The sequence below is a fragment of the Diplotaxodon limnothrissa genome, linkage group LG14, assembly GCF_057381915.1.
Source record: "Diplotaxodon limnothrissa isolate DT_005_m linkage group LG14, D_limnothrissa_male_GT1.1, whole genome shotgun sequence".
Taxonomy (NCBI): Eukaryota; Metazoa; Chordata; class Actinopteri; order Cichliformes; family Cichlidae; genus Diplotaxodon; species Diplotaxodon limnothrissa.
This window is the reverse complement of record NC_140609.1, coordinates 33212136-33233261: the sequence shown is the minus strand read 5'-3', so window position 1 is coordinate 33233261 and position 21126 is coordinate 33212136. Positions and strand designations below refer to the sequence as shown.

General features: G+C 38.6%; 1 protein-coding gene across 2 annotated transcripts; it reads left to right on the top strand.

Annotated features, from left to right (window-relative positions):
- Positions 1-375: 375 nt before the first annotated feature.
- postnb (periostin, osteoblast specific factor b) lies at positions 376-20678 on the top strand. 2 transcript variants are annotated; one of them, XM_085371746.1, is made up of 21 exons: positions 376-515; positions 918-1016; positions 4037-4101; positions 4301-4458; positions 4537-4701; positions 4781-4927; positions 5124-5265; positions 5982-6194; positions 6326-6460; positions 7119-7267; positions 7412-7548; positions 7738-7868; positions 7976-8106; positions 8423-8525; positions 8622-8689; positions 8979-9024; positions 9926-10102; positions 10176-10223; positions 19134-19208; positions 19301-19339; positions 20302-20678. In XM_085371746.1, the coding sequence occupies exons 1-21, from the start codon at positions 397-399 to the stop codon at positions 20328-20330; spliced, it is 2376 nt and encodes a 791-aa protein (XP_085227872.1). In that variant the 5' UTR covers positions 376-396; the 3' UTR covers positions 20331-20678. The 2 variants fall into 2 exon arrangements, with proteins under 2 accessions (XP_085227872.1, XP_085227873.1); XM_085371747.1 differs by lacking the exon at positions 19301-19339.
- Positions 20679-21126: the final 448 nt, after the last annotated feature.

Below are 21126 nucleotides of genomic sequence, written 5' to 3'. Positions count from 1 at the left end.
TAAAGGGACTTTTAGAATCACTCTTATATGGCTAAAACATGTTTATGGAAATTATTTTGTGGCAAATGTGCACATTCAAATTTAGACAAGGAATCAAAAAGGTTAATTTGAAAAAATGGTAAAACTGCTAACAATCAAAAATTGTCTCGCTATTTTAAAAATGCTTTTCCTTGATCAGTTAATATAGAAAAAAAGATTGCAATCCTTGATTATAAATGGTAAAGCCCAGTGTATGTTTTAAGTCATATGGGGTTTTTTTTTAAGTGCTGGGTGGTCCATGCATGTACAAAAAAATTGCCATCCTCCTAGGGTGGGTGAGACTTGTGGAATATAAACTCCTGCTCTCCGTCTGCTCCCACTACTCTGGGTCTGGGTGGGCTAGCGAAGGAATCAGGGATGAAGCTCCTTTTTGTGGTTGCCTGTGCACTTTTTGTACTCTGTACATTTGATAATGCTGACTCCTCAGCTTATGACAAAATTGTTGCCCACAGCAGAATCAGAGCCAGAAAAGAAGGGTAAGCTCATCTATATATATTGTTTTGCTCTTTTTTGTGCATGCATGAACATTGAACAGTTGTTATCATTTTTGCACATTTGTATATTGTACAACTCTATAAGTTCCAACTATTTCAACAATATTAATTGTGTATTGTTTTTGAAGGGTATCTAAAATCTTGCATTTCACTTAGGACATGTTTAATCCAGCATGTGTCGTTATCACTATTCATATTTAACTGTCTGGCTTCAAAAGCAGCAGTAGTATTTGCCAAATAATTATTCATGCTTGACGGCCTGATGTCTTATCCATCTGGGCTGTTAAATAATCCTTTACACGTGAATAATTTCATAGATTCCTACTGATGTTTTACTTGCTGACTAATTCTTCATCACATTTTTTGGTATAAATTCTCATTTAGACCCAATGTCTGCGCCCTCCAGCAAGTCATGGGAACCAAGAAGAAATACTTTAGCACTTGCCGTAACTGGTACAGAGGGTCCATCTGTGGAAAGAAAGCGTGAGTGCTTGTTTTGTGTATCCAACAGGAAAAACTGTACCTCCAGTTCAAACAAATACATTCACTCAGCAGTTATGTGGGCTTACTGTTCTCTTTATTTTCTTTTCCCATTTCTTCTACTCCACCCCCACCCCACTCCCTCACCCCACCCCCTCCAACATGCGCATGCAAACACACACACACACACACACACACACACACACACACACACACACACACACACATCACCCCCTGCCCTCATTTTTCATGGAAACTCGGATGTTTCCACAGAGATAGACATCTGTTATCTTACTTTGAATTACATTACCACTTAAAATGAAAAACACATTTATAGATCCAGCCTTTAAACTCTTTCTTTAGAAAACAGTCCAGTTTGATCCTAAACTAAAAGTTAGGGTTCTCATAACTTGAGCAGTCGGTTGATGTTGGATGCCACAGTGGTGAACCACTGATTCCAGGATATGATGTGGCTGCAAAATGTTGACTGTATTCTTGAATGGAAAAGCGTTTAGCTCAGCCATTATAAGAAACCTCTTTATTGGTTTTATTCCAGCAATCTCAGCAGTTTTAGTTTAAACATGAATCAAGTTTGTGGCTATTAACAGACCCTTTTACTCTTTTTCTTCCTGTCACACACATATACATACATACAACACTCACACTGAGTTTGCCCTCAGCGCTTGACTGAGTCATGCTTTGCACTCTAAATAGGCTCAGTTCTTCATGATGAATACCCTCTGCTCACTGAAATCGGCAAATGATAAGGTTGAAAACAGTCAAAATATTGTGTTTTAGCGGAAGTCTGACAACAAACTATATAATCAATGAAAAGTTGGATGGGCTAAAGCTGCAGTTAAAGCTGACTGATTTACTCATTTAAACCTGTTACAGTCTTCTAAATTAAATAAGTCAACTTCAGTTTGAGTTAGACTTTTCTCCCATAGAAGAGAACTAGATAATCTGGTCGAATATAAATAAATTGAGCTTCTTCTTTTTTTAAAGTACGAGTTATATGATTGAGGAGGCCAAGTCTCCTGGATCCATTAACTGCATCCAATTTTATTACCTTCTCCAACCAAGCCTGTTGCTCCTCCCATCATTCCTCCTACCCTGTCTTCCATAAATCCCCCAGATGTTAGTAGTCCTCCAGCATTAGAGCAAAACATTTATGTCAGTTATAACTTTCAGAAGTGCTTTATTAAAACTGCAAAATGATTTTGTTTACCAGCTCTAAATTTTGCTTGTAGGTGAGAACATGTGCGTTTTAAGCTAAAATATCACCAGTGCCTTTTGTGATCATTTGAAGAACTTCAGGGTAACTAGCTCACCAAGATAATCAAAGACAGTGAGACCTGAATAGAACTTTTCCATTTATGGCAGTTGGTGCTCAGCCTAACTTTATCTAGCCAGTCAAAGTGTTTGTCTTCACCCTCTGAGAGAATATTCTCTGCCAGAGCAGGTCCGCCTCTAAAGAAGCTTTATATTAACAAACCTTCAGAATCCAGGCTAAAAAAATTTTGGTGGGTTTAATTGAAATTACGCTTCATGGACGATACAAAACGACAAAGTTTTGTGTCGTCCATGAAGTACTTACAGTACTTTTGAAGAGATGCTGATAAATCAAAAGTTTCCAATTCCGTAGCCAGACACATTTCCACAGTGTGGGAAAGCAATGTTACGAGGGTTTTGCTGACTCTGCCTCAATGGGGCTCGTGTGATCTCATCCCAATCCCTGCAACTCTGATGCAGACCAAGAAGCATGGGTCTGTTGGCTGAAACATAATAATCAGATAAGAGCAACAGTAAAGTAAAGTCCAGACTATAAATCATCATCTTACATGCAATTCATCTTGTCACCATGTTGTATAATGTTTCTCACATGTATCCCTTAAAAGCCATAAAACTTGTGTAAATTCAGTCTTTATTGTCTAAACTTGCCTAAACTGTTCTAAACTATTAATGGCAGATTTGACATGCATTTGTCACAGGAATACTGTTGATAGAAATGAACTGCTAAACTTTTGTACTTTAACATCCTTTTTCCTTTAGTTTATTTTTCTTGTATTTGGAATCAGTATATGCATTGCCAAAAGCAATACTACTTGTTACTATAAACTAACTGCCATGACTTGGAAAAGAAGCAGTTTTCCTACTGTTAGTGTTTATTTTTTCTGACAATTAAAACTGGGCAGTTTACCTCAATAATCTCCCCTGCCAACTCTTGGTGCATATGGCATTGTTTATTCCTCATAGCTATGTCTCTGATGTTTTCATCATCTTGGGAGTCTTTTTACTGTTGAATACTCATTAGGTATTTGCGGTAAAGTAGATATATTCAAATGACCAGTTTTCCCACAGGAAGAGATAATCCTATAGCTTCAGCATGGTCGAACCTGCTGATGTAAGACATCTTTTATGTTGTGCAGCTGCACTTTGAATTTTACTGGTCTTTTCAGGCTATGATCTCAGGCATTTTGGAGAACATGCCGCTGCTCTTCATATGTGTGTCCAACAGCAAATAAAAATGTGTCAAAACATAAATCAAAATGACTATTCTCTCAGTATGAAAGTCTGTTTCAAAAACGTGTATGCTGGCGTCCAGATTAGCTAAACTAAGTCCATCAAATCCATTTTTTATGTTAACCAACATTTTGTAATCTCAGATATAATTACTGATCAGACTTTCAAGACAGACATCTTAATATAAATGTCACATAGAGTTCAGACTAATTCTGTAGCTTAAAAGAGGAGGCCTTGGTGATATAAATCTACTACTGTAATGCTAGCATGAACACAATTAGGTTTTGGCAAAAGCCTTTGGATCACATGGTCTGTTTGGGTAATGCAGAGAATAATGGGTTACATCTGGAAACACTGAAGAAAACAGAAAATCACAGAATGATGATTCAACTAAAAACATAGCAGCAAGAAAAATTACTTTCTTGCATGTATTATTATGACTGGTATCTCAAACATATGTGCAAATCCATATTTTTGATGTGTGTGTTTTTTTCCTGCAGGACTGTGATTTATGAGTGCTGCCCAGGGTATATGAAAATGGATGGCATGCTTGGCTGCCCTGCAGGTATGGCCTGTACTGTTTTGTAGAACAGTTGTAGAACAGCTGTGTTTTAGCTTTGAGATCAGACCAAATAAACTAGAAGCAAGTGCCACAGCATATTGTTGACACGTTTTTTTCCAATCGATCAGTTCAAAGATTGTGTCTTATTTCTGTTTTCAAAAACAACGCTCGACCCTTATTGTGATTTTTTTTTCTTTCTTAGTTGCCCCGATTGACCACGTGTATGGCAGTTTGTCTATAGTGAAGGCCTCATCAACCCAAAACTACGCTGACATTTCCAAGCTAAGACCTGAGATTGAGGGACCAGGATCTTTCACCTTCTTTGCTCCCAGCAATGAGGCTTGGGATAATTTGGATACGGTGAGTCAGTGCAAAACAAAAAGCTCTGGAAGATCTCCATCTTTGAGATTTTAACAACTAATTTTTTTCATCTAACAGACAGTGAGGGATGCGCTGGTCAGCAACGTCAATATTGAACTATACAACGCTCTTCATTATCATATGGTCAACAAGCGCCTCCTGACCAAAGACTTAAAGAATGGAATAAAAGTCACCTCCATGTACAATGACCTTGATCTCCATATTAACCATTACTCCAATGGGGTGTGTACTCAGTGTTATTTTAACATGTTACATTAACCATTTGTCAGGGGTATTACACTGAAACAGATGTCGTGTACAGATAGTGACTGTGAACTGCGCCAGGATCATCTACGCCAACCAGATCGCCACAAATGGAGTCGTGCATGTCATCGACCGCGTCATCAGTACTATTGGAAACACTATTCAAAATGTCATTGAAGTTAACGATGACTTGACAACCCTGAGTGTGAGTACAAGCTTTGGTAGGAGAAAAATGATTAACAACTAAAACTGCAAACCCTGCTGTTAAAGACTTATTGATGTAATACAAGACACTTACAATTACTATTATACAATTATAATGTGAATATTTTCTTTGTATGCTGCTTTGCAGTATAATGAAGTTCACTAAATATAATATTGATGGTGAAATAATCTTCTAGGATCTATTTCAAAATTCTGAGCTTTTGGAGAAACTGGGTCAGCCAGGACATTACACTCTTTTTGCCCCGACCAATGAAGCCTTTGAGCAGCTCGGCATCGATGTGCTGGAAAGAATTCAGAGTGACAAGCAGGCCCTCAAAGGTAAATCAGACTTCTTCAAAGGCTTATTTTTAGTGTTAAGTTAATTGAAGCAGAACGATGTTTACTGATGGAAGTACTGGAAAAGAAATGTAGTGGTTGCTGGGAGTATGGTTGCGCATTGAGCTTCTTCCAATTCAAAACAGATGAAGCCACAATAGATCTGGAGCTTATTTAGCTTTAAAAGCTAACTTGAACCAAAAAAAAACTTTCTTCTTTCAAGCCAAGCATTAAATTGTGAGTTTGAAAACATATGATGTAACACATAATTTGACATTTTTATGGCCTTTTTTTTTTACTGCTATATGTATCTTCATAAAATATACTCGTATAATTATCAGTAATATTTGTTGTTGTTTAAAGTGTTGAGATATACATTGTGATTTCTTAAAGAATCAGAATTCAGAATTTCTAAAAGGCTTTCAAGGTAATTATCAATCTAAGCACCAAGAGATAGTAAAAAGTTGTACTTCATCTGTATTTCCTCATGTATATTTGCTGTGCCGTGCTCAGATCAGAACAGTTCCCCACACTAGAGGACCACTGGGATCTAAAGGATATGCAGGTTTCTTGGATATAACCTCCTTGACTTTGGTATAACAAAGGAAAAAACATTAATGTCCCAGTGTATCAGACAAACATCTACTTACACAACTAAATCATATATTAACTCAAATATTTTAGTTATTTATTTATTTATTTATTTATTGTTGTTTCAGCTCTTCTGTCTTTCCACCTCCTGGACTCAATCCAGTGCTCTGAGGGTATCCTGGCTGGCACCTCTTATGAGACACTGGAGGGCAACAACATTGAAATTGGCTGTGATGGCGAAAGCTTGACAGTCAATGGCATTAAAATGGTGCGTCAGAAGGACATTGTCACCACCAATGGTGTCATCCACATTATTGACAAAGCACTTGTTCCAGACTCAGGTTAGAGCACCTCTTTGCTTCCTATTCAGGCATGCCTTGTTTATTACACAATATGTATATCGAAGAATATGTAAATATTTTTTCTATAGTTCATATTCTAAAACCGTCAGGATTTCCTTTACCTCTTTAAGCTAAGCAGGTAATGGAACTGTTGGGAAGTTCCCAGTCAACCTTCAGTGACATGGTGTCTGAGCTGGGCCTTTCTAGTGGCATGAGATCAGATGCAGAGTACACTTTACTGGCTCCATTCAACAGTGTCTTTAGTGGTGAGTCATATACTCCTCATTATACCGCTTGCACTTCCTCTCTTATCCACTCGGCAGGTGGCAATGTCGATTTTTTAAAAATGCTTCATGGAATTCATGCAAAATCTTAATGTCATATGTGGAAAAAGTAGCCGCTATGCTTCTCATGTTTTAAGAAACAATTAATTGTAGTCAGCTAGGGAAAAATTGTATCTTATTTATATTGATAATCTTTTGTCAGTGGATGTAAAGAATTCCACAATAAGAAAATCTAAAAGTGACTGTTATCAATTAATGTTGTCACATTTATTCTGTGCATTTATCTATTTATTGTCTATCTTGACATAAGACACGTCCAAGAAAATCAGGAAAACTGTGACAGATGATGATATTTCTTGCTCAATCCATAAACATTCCCTCTGTCTGTCTGTGAACATGGACCTACAGAGCATTTATCGTCATTTGTAGGACACTATTTGTGGTTTATCTGCAGAACTGCCAGGTCAATGAGTACAGAGTCGACTTTGGTCAAAATATGTCTGTTACTGCTTTAGGGTAATGGTAGTCAAAGTAGTAAGAATACAGTTTTTTGAAGCCAGTGCTTTAAATGTAAATGTATTTTTTTCCTGGTGTAATTAATTTTAAATGAGAATCATAAAACTGTTTCTTTCCTCTGCAGATGAAATAATGTCCATGGATCAGGACTTACTCAAAATTATCCTGGAGAACCACATCTTGAAGAATAAGATTGTTCTGGGACAGCTGTACAATGGCCAGCAGCTGGAGACCATCGGAGGGAAACTTCTTCGGGTCTTCATCTATCGTTCAGTGAGTACTCTTCTCTAAAGATTTGCCCAGTAGTTATAGCTGGAGGCCATTAAAGACTTGTTATAGGCAATAGCCTCAATCAATCTTCAAATCATTGAGATTTCAAGTTTATTCTCTTTTATTCAACTTGTTTCACATCTGCAGGCTGTGTGCATCGAGAATTCCTGCCTGATACGAGGCAGTAAAGAAGGAAGCAATGGGGCCCTTCATCTCATGAGGACTCTGTTGAAACCTGCAGAAAAAACTATGTACGAGATTCTGACAGAAAACGGAGGGTTCAAGTAAGTACAATGGTAATATAAATGGACTGTGGTCTTAAAAACCAGTATAATACTCAAACCACATCTTGACAATCATTACATTAAATCCACATGGCACATATGGGAATGGGAAAGTGCTGTTGCTGCAATATGTCATCCCTTAGAGGCGTCTACAACAGCCAAGTTACAGTTTTCTTCTCTGCTCTTTAGGATCTTTTTGTCTCTGATGGAAGCTGCTGGCTTGACTGACGTGCTTCGACAGGAGGGAGGCTTTACTCTGTTTGCCCCAAGCGACAAGGCTTTTGCAGGTTTAAGTGAAAGAGACATGGCTGTGTTGAAGAGTAAGTTTACAAGACATTTTTGTCTATTTATTTGTTGGGCAGTAAAAGTCTAGTTAGAAATGCAAAATACAATAATAGCTTATGTGTGTGTCTTTGCTTTATTTCAGAGGACATAAATGCACTCAGAACCATCCTTCTGTATCACATCAATAATGGTATCTTCATTGGCGGTGGTTTGGAGCCTGGGGTGACAAACCTTCTCAAGTCCCTCCAGGGCAGCAACCTTAAAATTGTAGTTGTAGGTATTTTGTGCATCCAGATGGAAACTATATATCTTAATCTATTAAACCTTATACTTCAGATAAATCCCTTTTTTTTCTTTTTCTTTTTTAAATTTAATCGTAAAGAGTTAAGTATTCAGTAAAACTGTTTTATATGGTAGTGTTCATGAATATTGTCTGATTAAAAGTCACTTTGAAACTCAGTGACTCCAGTAAGCTAATGATATTTAATGTGGGACAGAGATTATTCTTCATATTTTAGTATGTGGTTTCATTCACACCCAACACTTTGTGGTTTTCTTGTCTGTAACTGTTTGAAATGGTTGTCCTTAGGCAAACAACACTGTGAAGGTTAATTCTGTTCAAGTCCCTGAGGCTGATATGATGGCCACAAATGGAGTCATTCACTTTGTCAACAAGCTGTTGTATCCTGAAGGTAAAACTTTCATCCAGTTATTGTCTTATAAATCTGCCAAGAAACGTGATAACTGTAAATACCTAATTGCGGTCAACGCCCTGTGCTGTCTTGTAGAAATCCCTATTGGATCCCAGGAACTCCAGATGGTTCTGACGAAGCTCATCTCTTATATTCAATTTAAGGTTAATTTGTTTTTTGTTTTTAAAGTTCCCGAGATGTTGGGTTGGGTCTAGTTTGCAGTTTTTTTATTCTTTATTTAAGTCGTAACAAAATTGTTATAATTCCATGTAAAGTATAAGAAATAGAACATACAATGAAGATTATGCTAGTGGTTATTTTAGTAAAATGGTTCTGATTGAACATTATTGTTGTTAATTATTTATATTTTTCAGCTGAGCTGAGCAATTATATGCTTTATTATGCAGCATAGACATTTAATATGCTTTAACAATTGTATTTACTTTTTTACAGTACATTTCTGGATTCAGATATCAGGAAATTCCCCTTACATTTTTGAGTAAGTAGTTTGCATGTTTCACTGTCATTAATAACTCTGTATTTCCTGTTGTTATTATAGAGGACTGTCACTTGTGTCATTCAGGAGAGTATAGTAATGGTGATTAAAGAATATCAACATCATTTGATTCCTAATCAGTGAAGTATGACCAGTTATATTTAATAAAACTGTTGCAAGCACAAAACTGAGGAATTTCAAAAGACCAGTGGAAAAAAATAAAAACAATATATTCCTCATCTAATGACAACCGTAATATCTGATTATGACTGCTGATCTAGCTACCACATTCTGCTAACTGTTCAATGCCCCATCCTGAGGCACTCACACAATACCTGTCAATGCCTGAGAAGAAAAAAAAACATTAGGCAGTTAGCTAAGATTAGCATTCATTAATCCATTGACATTTCTTCTTTCCACTTGCCATAAATTGTTTGGTATCACTCCATTTCCATTAAGGTAGTCAAGATGGTGAACAGTGAGGGCAGGGAGGGTACAGTGTACATTAAAAACTATGGGAATCTTTATGAGATTACCAACCAGGAATTCACAGTGCACTTTATGTAGCCAAACTTGTCAGTTTACATGCAGTCATGCACTGAAAGCTAGTTAATTACAAATTTTGAAACACAGTATTTAGATATCACTGACATAATAGTCACATGTATTTAAAATAAAGCTGTGCTAAAGCAAATCATAAAGCTGTAGAAAATTATAACACAATTGTATTAGTAGATATCCTTTGATTAGGAATCGCCTTTTCTTTCATGGAAATTTTTCACTGAAACTATTTTTTGTGTGTGTTGGCTGTACAGAAGTTGATCAGTATACAATGCTGTGCACTCTTGATTTCAGTGTAGTAAAACATGGCTTCTTTGCTTTTTTACACTTCCTGGGGTAAAAGAAGTGACAAGGGTCATTCAAAGGGAACCCATCAAAAAAACGGTTACCAGGGTGATTGAAAAGCAGAACCCCGTCCAAAAGGTTACCAGGGTGATTGAAACGCAGAACCCCGTCCAAAAGGTTACCAGGGTGATTGAAAGGCAGAACCCCGTCCAAAAGGTTACCAGGGTTGTCTCTGGTAAGTATTTCTTAAGTGTAAAACACAATCATATGACTTGATATTAAGAACTCACAAATGTTGTTGTTTCCAGGGCCTCAATACTCAGTCAGCACTGGTACCAGCAACATTGATCTGGAAGGTCAGTGAAATGCTTTGGAAACTTAAAAATAAGGATTGTTTGTGTGATTATTAATTAATAATATTAATAAATTATTGTTAGATTTGATTTTAGATTAGATTAGAGCTCTCTGAATTTAGCTATCACAAATAAAATAATATAGAATATAATAAAGATAATTTATACACACATCATAGGTGACTTTTAAATACATATAATAGACTTTAAATCTTATTAAACAGTATTTAGTGTTGAAATCTCCCAATTCTTTGAATCTTTGGGCTGAAGGAGGGACAATACTCGGTGTATAAATGCTCAATCAACAATCATTTATTTCCATACAATTCAACAGTCAGAGCATTACAACGTCCGGACGGGAGAGATGCTACCAGAGGGTCAGGCACATGTCTCAAAATGGTGACGGGTTGCTCAGCTTTTTATAGTCTCTAGTGGCCCCCAGCTAGTCGTAAAAGCCAAAACATCACATTTTTTCTCTGTTACAGCGCCTAAGTTATGACCTCGGCAGTTGTTTCTCTGCTTTCTGTAAGGTGGGGGTGTGGAATGTGGTCTATCTATCTCCCCTGTCTTTAGACACAGAGTCTCCTGCTTACAACCTTCTCTTCATGATTCAACAATTAAGCATGTCAAGAAAACAGTGTAACACATTCCCAGCAGATCAAGGATACAGAGTGATGCACATTTATCTAATGAACTAATATGTGAATATGTTCTGTTAACTCAAAAGTATAATGAGAACTAAACTACATACAGCTCACACACTCTATATTAAAGGGTATAATGTGATCTACAGCAGTATTCTAATTCAACTACTTTGATTACATATATAAGGTAACATATAATAACAGAATAATCTAATAATTCCCCCTTTTGATCTCTGAAAGAGATCACTTACAACATGCACTCCAGGGTCGCAAGGTCCAAGTTTTCTTGATCCTGAGGCCCTCTGTCCCCCTTTAACGGGTGGACCATATGTGGGATGACCTCTGTGTTCACGCAGTTCAGATGCAAGCAAAGTTAGATTTACAACCATAACAGCAGTTACAGATGACTCTCCCATTCTGCCCCGATTTCAAACAAAGATCTGTGTATTTTGGGGTCACCGGCGTGTCCCCCTTTTTGCCAAGAGCCTCTCGAACCTCGTTGGTCTGGTGTTCCTGGTTTTCGCCAACCCCTTCATGGTTATTGCTGTGTTTGTGGGATCCATCTTCTCCAGGAGCCCAAACGTCATGACACTTGACCCCAGTTGCTGTCTCGGCAGTCCCTACATCTGTCCCTGCTGTGAAGGGTCCTCACATCTCCGGGTCCCCGTCTGGTGTCTGTTCCTTTCTCTGCAAGAGACAGAAAACCAAAACACCTCTCTCCCTAGCCTTGATAATCTAATATTGTTATCCATTGTTCTTCTAATGATTCAAATTTGGTTCAAAATATTATGTTCAGGACTTATTCTAATCATAATCTATGTGTGTGTAAAAGAAATCAAAAATTAGTGAACCCTTTCTAAGTCTAACACATTATAAGCTTAAGTTTTACCATAGCTAAATTATTAAACACAGAAATAACGTCATAAGATGTTCATAAAACCATTGTTTGATGTTCGGACTCAACTTCCCCCTTTTTGACACACTCCCATGTGTCAATTCATTGGAGCTAGACAATTAAAAGAGAAGGTTGGTGACATCATATCTCAGAAAGTATCAGAAATTCTTCTCTCGAGTACCGTTGCTCCAGCCTTGTCATCCCTGAGGATCTTCGATCCCGAAAATGTCCCTTCTCCTCATGTAATAAAGTCTGTCATCCTTCCATGCCCTGGTAACTGGTCCATCCAGAGCTGTAACATTTTGAAATGTACATACAACAAGCCAAACCACACCTTGGTCACACCAACCCTCTTCCGCCCCGAAGATGTCCAATGCCATCCTAGTATGGACTGTCAAAAGTGGCTTTAACGCTGACTATCCTGACAATCCATTTTATAACGTTTCCTGGTCAGATTTGCCAATCTCTGCACCAGGGTTTTAAACTTTTCGCCATTTCCATTAGTTGTTATTTTTATTTAGTTTCGACTCCAGATTTTCAATTTTTACCAGTTGTAATTAGTTTTTACCAATTCTTTGCTAGTTTAGTGTAGTTTTTATTTTCTGAAAATCCTTAGTTTCAATTTAGTTTTATTTGTGTTTTGCAAAAATTAAGTGTAACAAAATCCCAGTTCCATCATATCAGTCAAGCTCTTCTGGTTATCCTTGGGTGTTGAGACTAATAACTATTAACTCTTGCCGCACCGAGTGGTCCTAATTTTGGTTCAAGTGAATTGATAACCTTTTGAAGGCGATTGTTTCACACCTTTATTTAGATGTCCCAGTCCTGTTGTCTCGGGATACATCACGCTGCCTTATCTGAGGTTAGCTGTTTTCTGGGGATGCGGGTTGAGTGGGTGAGCTCTTCAAGGAGGGGGAGTGTGCTCCCCCTGATGAGGTCTAGGTAAGCTAGGTTAACCTTCTTGTGTGAGCTTTTCAAGTGCACTTTAAGGTTAGTGGGACTTTTAGTTTTATAAATGTCCCTCATGTCCCCCTGATGACCCAGTATTTCATTTTTGCACACTGTAGTACACATTTTAGTTTTTGCTTGTAGCTCGCATACTCTACTTGCCACTCCTCTAATTCCTGATGTTTCTTAGAGAGGGCAACAGTACCTTTAAAATTATATCACATGTGTGGGGGTGTGGCCTTGCCAATTGTTTTGCCCACCTTTTCAAAATGGCTGGCGTGCCCACAAGCACATTTCATGGAAAAAGAAAGGTAATCTTGATATTTACATTTAAAATGTTTTGTTAAACTCAGATTTTTATTTTATTCTTTTTGCAAGTACCCCTCCTCGGTGGCTAGAAACTGTTGGTGTGGTCAAGTGGGTGCTCTAGAAACAAACGCTCAGGACAGAACAGTTATCAGTCATGTACTTCCTACAAATTTTGCATATGTTTTATTTCATATTGATCCTCTGAGTGTAATGGTACATTTTAATTTGAATTTATCCAAACTAAACACAATATTTTCTTTATTTACTTTGCTCTTGTTCTTTTTCAGTACCACATCCTATCAAATGTCCCTGTCAATTATATTCTACATCTAATAACTTACTATTTCAAGTGAGAACCTAAATCACGTGGACCAATGTTTATTATTGCATATCTCTATTCTGAATGTGGCCAGTCATTCATAGGTATTGTTCAATTTTGGCGATTTTCCTCTATAAAATTTAATTGACTTTTTACAGTGGCCTGCTATGGTTAATAATAACATATTCCAGTCATGAGTGGTATCAAAAGTCTTCTCCACTGTAGCATTTGGCATTCCCAATAATATAACATGATACCTTAATCAAAACACAGCTAATATAGCACAGTTTTCTTAATGCAAACATCAGTAACTCAAAATCAGCAACCACAGTGTTAAGTCTGCAGTTCATACTTATGTGAAGCTAGAGTCTCCTCCTCCAGTCTCTCTTATCCTCCTGCTCCTGAAAAAAACAAAACAAAACAAAGCGAAGCATCCACCCTTCTCTTGTCGGTTGGGTGAATTGTTTATGAATTGTTTATTGGCATTTACTAATCCTAAAGTGGGTGCAGTCATTGTCTCAGTATCAAGTCAGTCAAAACTTTTAGTCGTCAGTCCATCACAGTCCATTCACATGCATACCTCCATACACATTCATACCAGATGTTGCTGATAATGGAGTCTCCCGTGCAACCTATTCGAGCCTCCATCACCAGCAAGATGACGTCATCATTTTAAAGGAAAACAATTCCTTGTTGTTTTTTGGGCCGGATTGACTCGGTGCAATCCTTTTAGATCAGTGTTCCCTATAAGTGAATTTCTCCCAAGCCAATTACAATCATGGAGAAGCACACTTTGCAACTGTTTACAGTAATAATATTTTATAGCGCTTTAAATTTCAATCTTTCAGGCCTTGTTTAAAGAGCTGATTGTTAAATCATGAACTCACAAAATATCAACATATCACCACCGGTGGATCACACCTCTCAGATGTTTTTTCTCCAGTGCTCTGTAACAAAAACGAAAACAGACATAACCAACAAAATACTACTAAAATAACACAAACTAGGGCCCGTTGCAGACATGTCCAAGCATAAAACTATCCCTCTCTCGCTTACGAGAAAGAACACAAGCCAAAGCTCACTGATAAAATCAAGCTAGCGCTAAACAAAACCAAACAATCAACCAGAAATTCACAGGAACATTTTGCTTCCTGCCGGGACAATATTGTGTGGGAATGAGAACCTCAGGTGCCGTAACACCTTTTGTTCCTCCTTGAATTAAAACTCAATCACAGAAAATGCCGTACTCCGACCTAAAACTTACACTATTAATTCATCATTTTCACTCTGTGCCACTGTTCCTCATTAGGGCTGTGTGAAGCACAGCAAAGAATTCAGTCAAGGCCTTGAGCCATAAACAGACATCACGCACAGACATTGTTTTCATAACCAAACTTTTTTAGACCTTATTCCTAAAATCTACATAAATGCCCTCTGGGTGACATATAACACATTCTAAGTATTTAATGGTAATCAATGGCTCCTCATAAAAATTATGCATTGGGATGTTTGTGTGCAGCATTTTGCATATCAGCATAAGCAAAGCATTCTTCATTGCATCAGCGTGTATGTGTGTGTGCGTGTGGATCACTCTTCATTGCACAAGCGTGTGCATGTGTATGTGTGTGCATCACTTCTCAGTGAATCAGCATTCCCGTGTGTGTGTGTGTGTGTGTGTGTATGTGGATCACTTCTCAGTGAATCAGCATTCCAATGTGTGTGTGCATGTATGTGTGTGTGTGTGTATATGTGTGTGTGTGTCATTTCTCACTCACTCAACGAGTGCACGTGTTCATGTGAGTATTTCACTTCATTCTGAATCTGTGTGTTTGGAGACGTGTGTGTGTGTGTGTGTGTGTGTGTGTGTGTGTGTGTGTGTGTGTGTGTGTGTGTGTTTCTCTTCATTCTGAGTCAGTGCATGTAGATGTGTGTGTGTGTGTGTGTGTGTGTGTGTTCATCACTTTCCTGTTCTGGTGTTCTGGGTAAACCACGGCCTGAAGCGTGCCCTGGGGTCCTGCCCCCCTCCTTTTCAGTTTGTTTGCGACCATTGCTGCTGCTGCTGCTCAAAATTCAGTCCGTCCTGGTTCTGACCCCAATTGGGGCAGTCCTTTCTCCAGTGTCGATGTTCACCGCAGGTGAAACCTGCATCTTCTTCTGTGTTTTTGTCCATTCTGAGGTGCCTTCTGTCCTCAGTTACTCCTCTTGTCTCGGTCACGCCCTTTTTCGCCACCCGATCATCCGTGTTGGTCCATCACTGTCCTGCACAGTGTGAATGCAAAGTTATCAAGGTCAGCATTCTTTCGCTCGGCCTTACTTTTCATTCGGGCTTGGCGGGCGTCTCGTCACAGCTCTGTCAGCTGACGCAGTCTGGGAATTTTTCCCCCGTGTAGTGAAACGGGCCTTAGGTTTAGTGCTCTCCGTCTCGGCTGCATGAGATCACATTCCTGCAGGTCTGTTGACATTCTCAGGTCGTTGTTGTGGGTCCAGCTGTTGCAGCATTTGGTCAGTGTCACGTATGGGGGAGAGCAGGAGTCCAGTCAGCCTCGGCTTTCAGGGCCGGCAAAGCAGCCTGTAATTAAATATGTATAGAAAAAACAAAAACAAAACAAAACAAAAACAAACGAACAGGAAAATGTTGTTGTGTTGGCTGTGTTATTCAGAGGGGAGACAATGGGGCCAGGCCCTGTGTCAGCCTTCTCTCCCCCTTTTTTTTGTTTTTTGTCTCCCGATATAATCAACTCCTAACCCACCAAGTTGACAGGACAACACCGGTATATGTTAAAATTCTTAAGATCATGTTTAAAAGCCCAAAAAAGGAACTTTCTTTCATTCAGTAATCACTTTTATTAATCAATCAACAGAAAACATGTCACAATTTGAATCTTTTAACCACTAAATTTGTTGCGTCTTGCCTGGTTGGTTAGACCAGTGTCCCCTTTTTTTTTTTTTTTAGTTAAATTGTTGTCCTGCAACCCAGAGGGTTTCTTTGTCAGTAATGTATAGACTTCATCATTTAAGTATGTTAATTTTTCTTTAACCTTGCTGGAAAATCTTCACGTGTTCATGAGTGTAAGCTGTTTCTTCATTGCGTGTATGTGCATTTGTATAAAAGCAGGTTAATTTTATCTTTTCTCAAACTAGGCGTTACCTTAAAAGGAGCCTTTCTCTCAGATTTCTCTGCTTGTGTGTGTTTTTGTTTCACCTTTTTGTTGTGATGCTCCGGACGCCTTCCCAACCTCCACAAGTCCGTTGGCCCCAATTTTATGTGTTAAAACTTCTCTTAATTTCTCCTCTAATTCTCTCCTCGCTGCTGTCTTTTTCACAGCTGCTGATTCGTGCTGGGTGTGGTTCCCATTACCTATAATTTTGCTTCGGCCGCTGTGCTTGTGGGGGCAGTTGGTCCAGGTCCGCAGCTTCCTGTATTAACACACTAAGAGATTTATTTTAATTTCATTTTCATCACTTTTAAACCGATAAGCAGGCAACACGCCTACCTTGACAGCGTAAACTGTACGCCAGTCTCCCAACACATTCCTCTCTCTACTTCTCCATAATTCTCCACTGCACACCTCTTACTATCTCTCCTTTTTATTTTTATTACACCACAGAGTAACACACCCAATTATGCCCGTCTATCTCCATGTGGCTCCAAATTCCCTCTTTATTTTAATTTCACACTCGTCAGGGGACAGGCACACAACAATTTCAACCACTGAAACGAGGAATTCAACCTTTTTATTTCTTTACTAATCTAGACTCAACCTTTGTTCGCAAAATGTGTCTTGTTCTAGTCCGGAATAAATGTGAACCCGTGATTACACGGCCGTTCCAGTGTTATTTCCGTAGCTATGCGGGGGCCCTCACCTCCCCAAGTCACCACCTCGGCATCCGGACGCCGCCGGTCCTGGCCGCGCGTCCGCGAACAGGAGGGTCGCCACTCCATAGGCAAAATGTTCCACAGGTACACTAGACACCAACCTTTGATCCTAAAATGTGTCTTTGCTCTAGTGTCCTCCTAATCAAACACATCAACCGTCACTGTCACTGTGTTCAGACTTCACACACAGAAACACACTCAGCGCGCGCCTCACACACAGCCAGAGCGCGCCTTACACACACAGCGCGTTACACCATCAGTGAGACACACAGAGAGCGTTCCTCATCAGTGGAAGATTACACAGAAACTTCTGAGCTCAACTGTTAGATCTTCTTAAAGCACACTGCACCATAGACCAAAATACCCCTTTCTCTGCGCTTATGACCGCCACAACGGGGCAAAGTCGCATCATAAAAGTGATGCTTGCATTCCCGAAGTTATACCTGACATCATAAACCAGGTTTTGCTCTATGTACTTAAAATTTTACTTTGTATTATGACCGCAGCCCTTAAAACTCGACTGACGCCACAAACCACCGTCAAGCCTCTGTTCAATGTACTAAAATTAGCACCAACCACTACTGCACTTCACGGCCGCACCACCGGAACACGCCGTATCATAAACCAAACCTACGGACGTGTTTCGCTCTCGCGTTGCCAGCGTTCAACTGCACCGTGAAGCCAGCATCTGCTTTTCCTTAAATCAACTTCTATTTCATAGCCGGCAAAAGCCAGGACGTCACTGACACCATAAACAAAATAAACAAACCTCGACTTCAATGTACTGGACTAATGGCCGCGTCTTCAGAAGAAATTCTAACGTATTATTGCTACAGAAGCCAGTATTAGACAAAATTAAATGTGGAAGGTAAAGTGGCTGCAACTAGTCCAACGTAGTATGTTATTAGTATCTCGGTAGAAGCAGTTTATTTAACACACTGGAATTCAGCCTCAACTTATGTTGTTAGTATCTTGCGCCAAAAACCAGACACCGACAAATTTACTGTGAAAATACGTGTAACTCAGTGAACAGATTAATTTGGAAAGCCCAATATGCACATTTGGTATTTATAATACAACAGGCTGTGCTTACCTTTTTATTTTTGGACCGGTCCTCTGTTCACCTCGCCTCACGATCTCACCAAAGGTCAAATCTGCACCTCCTCAGCACACCAAAGATCCGGGTCACACGGCACCAAGTTGTTGAAATCTCCCAATTCTTTGAATCTTTGGGCTGAAGGAGGGACAATACTCGGTGTATCAATGCTCAATCAACAATCATTTATTTCCATACAATTCAACAGTCAGAGCATTACAACGTCCGGACGGGAGAGATGCTACCAGAGGGTCAGGCACATGTCTCAAAATGGTGACGGGTTGCTCAGCTTTTTATAGTCTCTAGTGGCGCCCATCTAGTCGTAAAAGCCAAAACATCACATTTTTTCTCTGTTACAGCGCCTAAGTTATGACCTCGGCAGTTGTTTCTCTGCTTTCTGTAAGGTGGGGGTGTGGAATGTGGTCTAACTATCTCCCCTGTCTTTAGACACAGAGTCTCCTGCTTACAACCTTCTCTTCATGATTCAACAATTAAGCATGTCAAGAAAACAGTGTAACACATTCCCAGCAGATCAAGGATACAGAGTGATGCACATTTATCTAATGAACTAATATGTGAATATGTTCTGTTAACTCAAAAGTATAATGAGAACTAAACTACATACAGCTCACACACTCTATATTAAAGGGTATAATGTGATCTACAGCAGTATTCTAATTCAACTACTTTGATTACATATATAAGGTAACATATAATAACAGAATAATCTAATATTAGTTAGAATTTATGTGTTATTACGCTTATCTGATATTTTTTGCCAAATATTCTAGCATCACTTTAAAGATACTTTCATTTTTCCATCAGGAGTCGATCTTTCAGAAGTTTCCACCATTGAAGCGAGCGATCTTGACACATCAAGGCTTACCAAAATAATCCAAAGTGAGTTTTTTTTTCCAAGTCTCTAGGAAGTGGAAAGCAGGAAAAGAATTCATAAATAATGTGTGATTTGTGTGTTTGTTTTGCCTTTATAGAAGGCAGTTCCAGAGGAAATAATCCCAGAAGAGTTATAGGTAAAAAATAAAGAAAGAAAGAAGAAGAAGAAGGAAAAAGAAATAGAAAGAAAGACAGAAAGAAATGAGACCTGGAATTGTAATTAATGCAGCACAGTGTGAGATAGTTTAGACTGTCACTTTAAGACTTTGGCTTCAATTATGCTCCATTCTCTTCCTGTACCATATGGCCAACACATCCCTGCAATCACTTTGGTACCTACAGGAATAGCTTGACATTTTGGGAAATCTGCTTACACTACTCACTCTTTGTTGAGAGTTTGATAAGAAAACTGATAACACTCTCATTTATGGATTGAGAGGGCCAGCAGCCCATTAGCTTAGTTTAACACAGACAGAAGAGATGGCTGGCAATCACACTGTAATGCCAAGAAAATATAGTCCTGCACAAAGCCTTCTGTAAAACCACGTGCTGTTTCAGAATACCGATTTTTTTATAGATTAAACAGATGACAAATCATTAACTGGTGCTGGTACAGACCCAGGCTAGTTATTTCCGGGTTTGTGCTTAGTTAAGCCAGCTGCTATAGCTTCATTTTTGTCTTGTGCATACAGTAATGGTATCAGTCTTCTCATCTAACTTTCAACAAGAAAGATGCAAATACAATTCCCCAAAAATCAACATTCCTTTATTCCAGCTGCAGTCTCTTTGCTCATCTGCTGTCATGCTTGCTGCCACAATGCTCTCCTCAAAAGCTATGCAGAAATGTGTTGCTTCAGTGGCTGTTATACAACATTTTGTGAGACCCACATCCAGTCAGCATCCATCTGTATAGTTTCTGAGACTATACACTTCCCAAGAGGGGAAGTCATCATCATCACTCCTGCTCCATGTGCTTGATGTTTCCATCTGGGCAGTGATGAGAGTTTGGATGCCAAACTTCAGCACAGTATATCTTTTAGACTTCGACAACAATCTAATCCACATGGCTGACAAATATTTATTGTTCTCTTTTTTCCAGCTGGCAGCAGGAGGAGGGGAAGGGACTGAGCACAAGCCGATGAGAACACCTCCTGGCTAAAAGCCGAAAGAGACGTCAAACCCAGATTTTAAAGTTGGTGTTTTAATACAAGGGCTGTGCCTAAAATTCATACTGTAATAGGTATACCTGACAAAAAAAACTACTCTCATAAACACTTTAATGGTGCTTTGAATGTATATAAAGCAAGTTCACATGAATATTTCAGCATGATTTTAAATACACAGAAAGTCAAAGCAGCTATAGGATAGTCTGAATGCATTCATTCATTAGATTTACAATAAAATACTTCAATTTTGAGCTTCTCTATGACTTTGCTTAACGCAAAGAGGTTAAAAGCTGCCTGAAAATTTTCAAAATCTAAGCATGATAAAGATTAAAAAAAAATTAAAAAAAAAACATGTTTTCTGACTTTAACTGTATTTTTTTTCTCTGTATATTGTTTAAATTGTAATGTAAATTTGTCTCTCTCTCTATCATTTGGAATGATGTAGCTGAATGCTTTTGGCTTTGCCTTCTATTTTCCAAACATCTTCCAATAAAAAGCTTTTGTTGAGATAAATATGCCTGTTGTGTCATTTTGAAGTCTTTGCAAAATTCTTAAATGGTAAGTTTTGTTTCATTGAGATGTTAAAACTAAATTTGTGGTTGGAAAAAAATTCTTTACTCCACAAAAGTTTGACCATAAAATTAAAGTGAAAACAGTACACAAATAACATAACTTTTTTAAAGTATGCTAATTCTGCTTTTGTTAGCCTGTTAAATGTTTAACATTATGATGGTCCTACTCAGAGAAAAATGTATAGC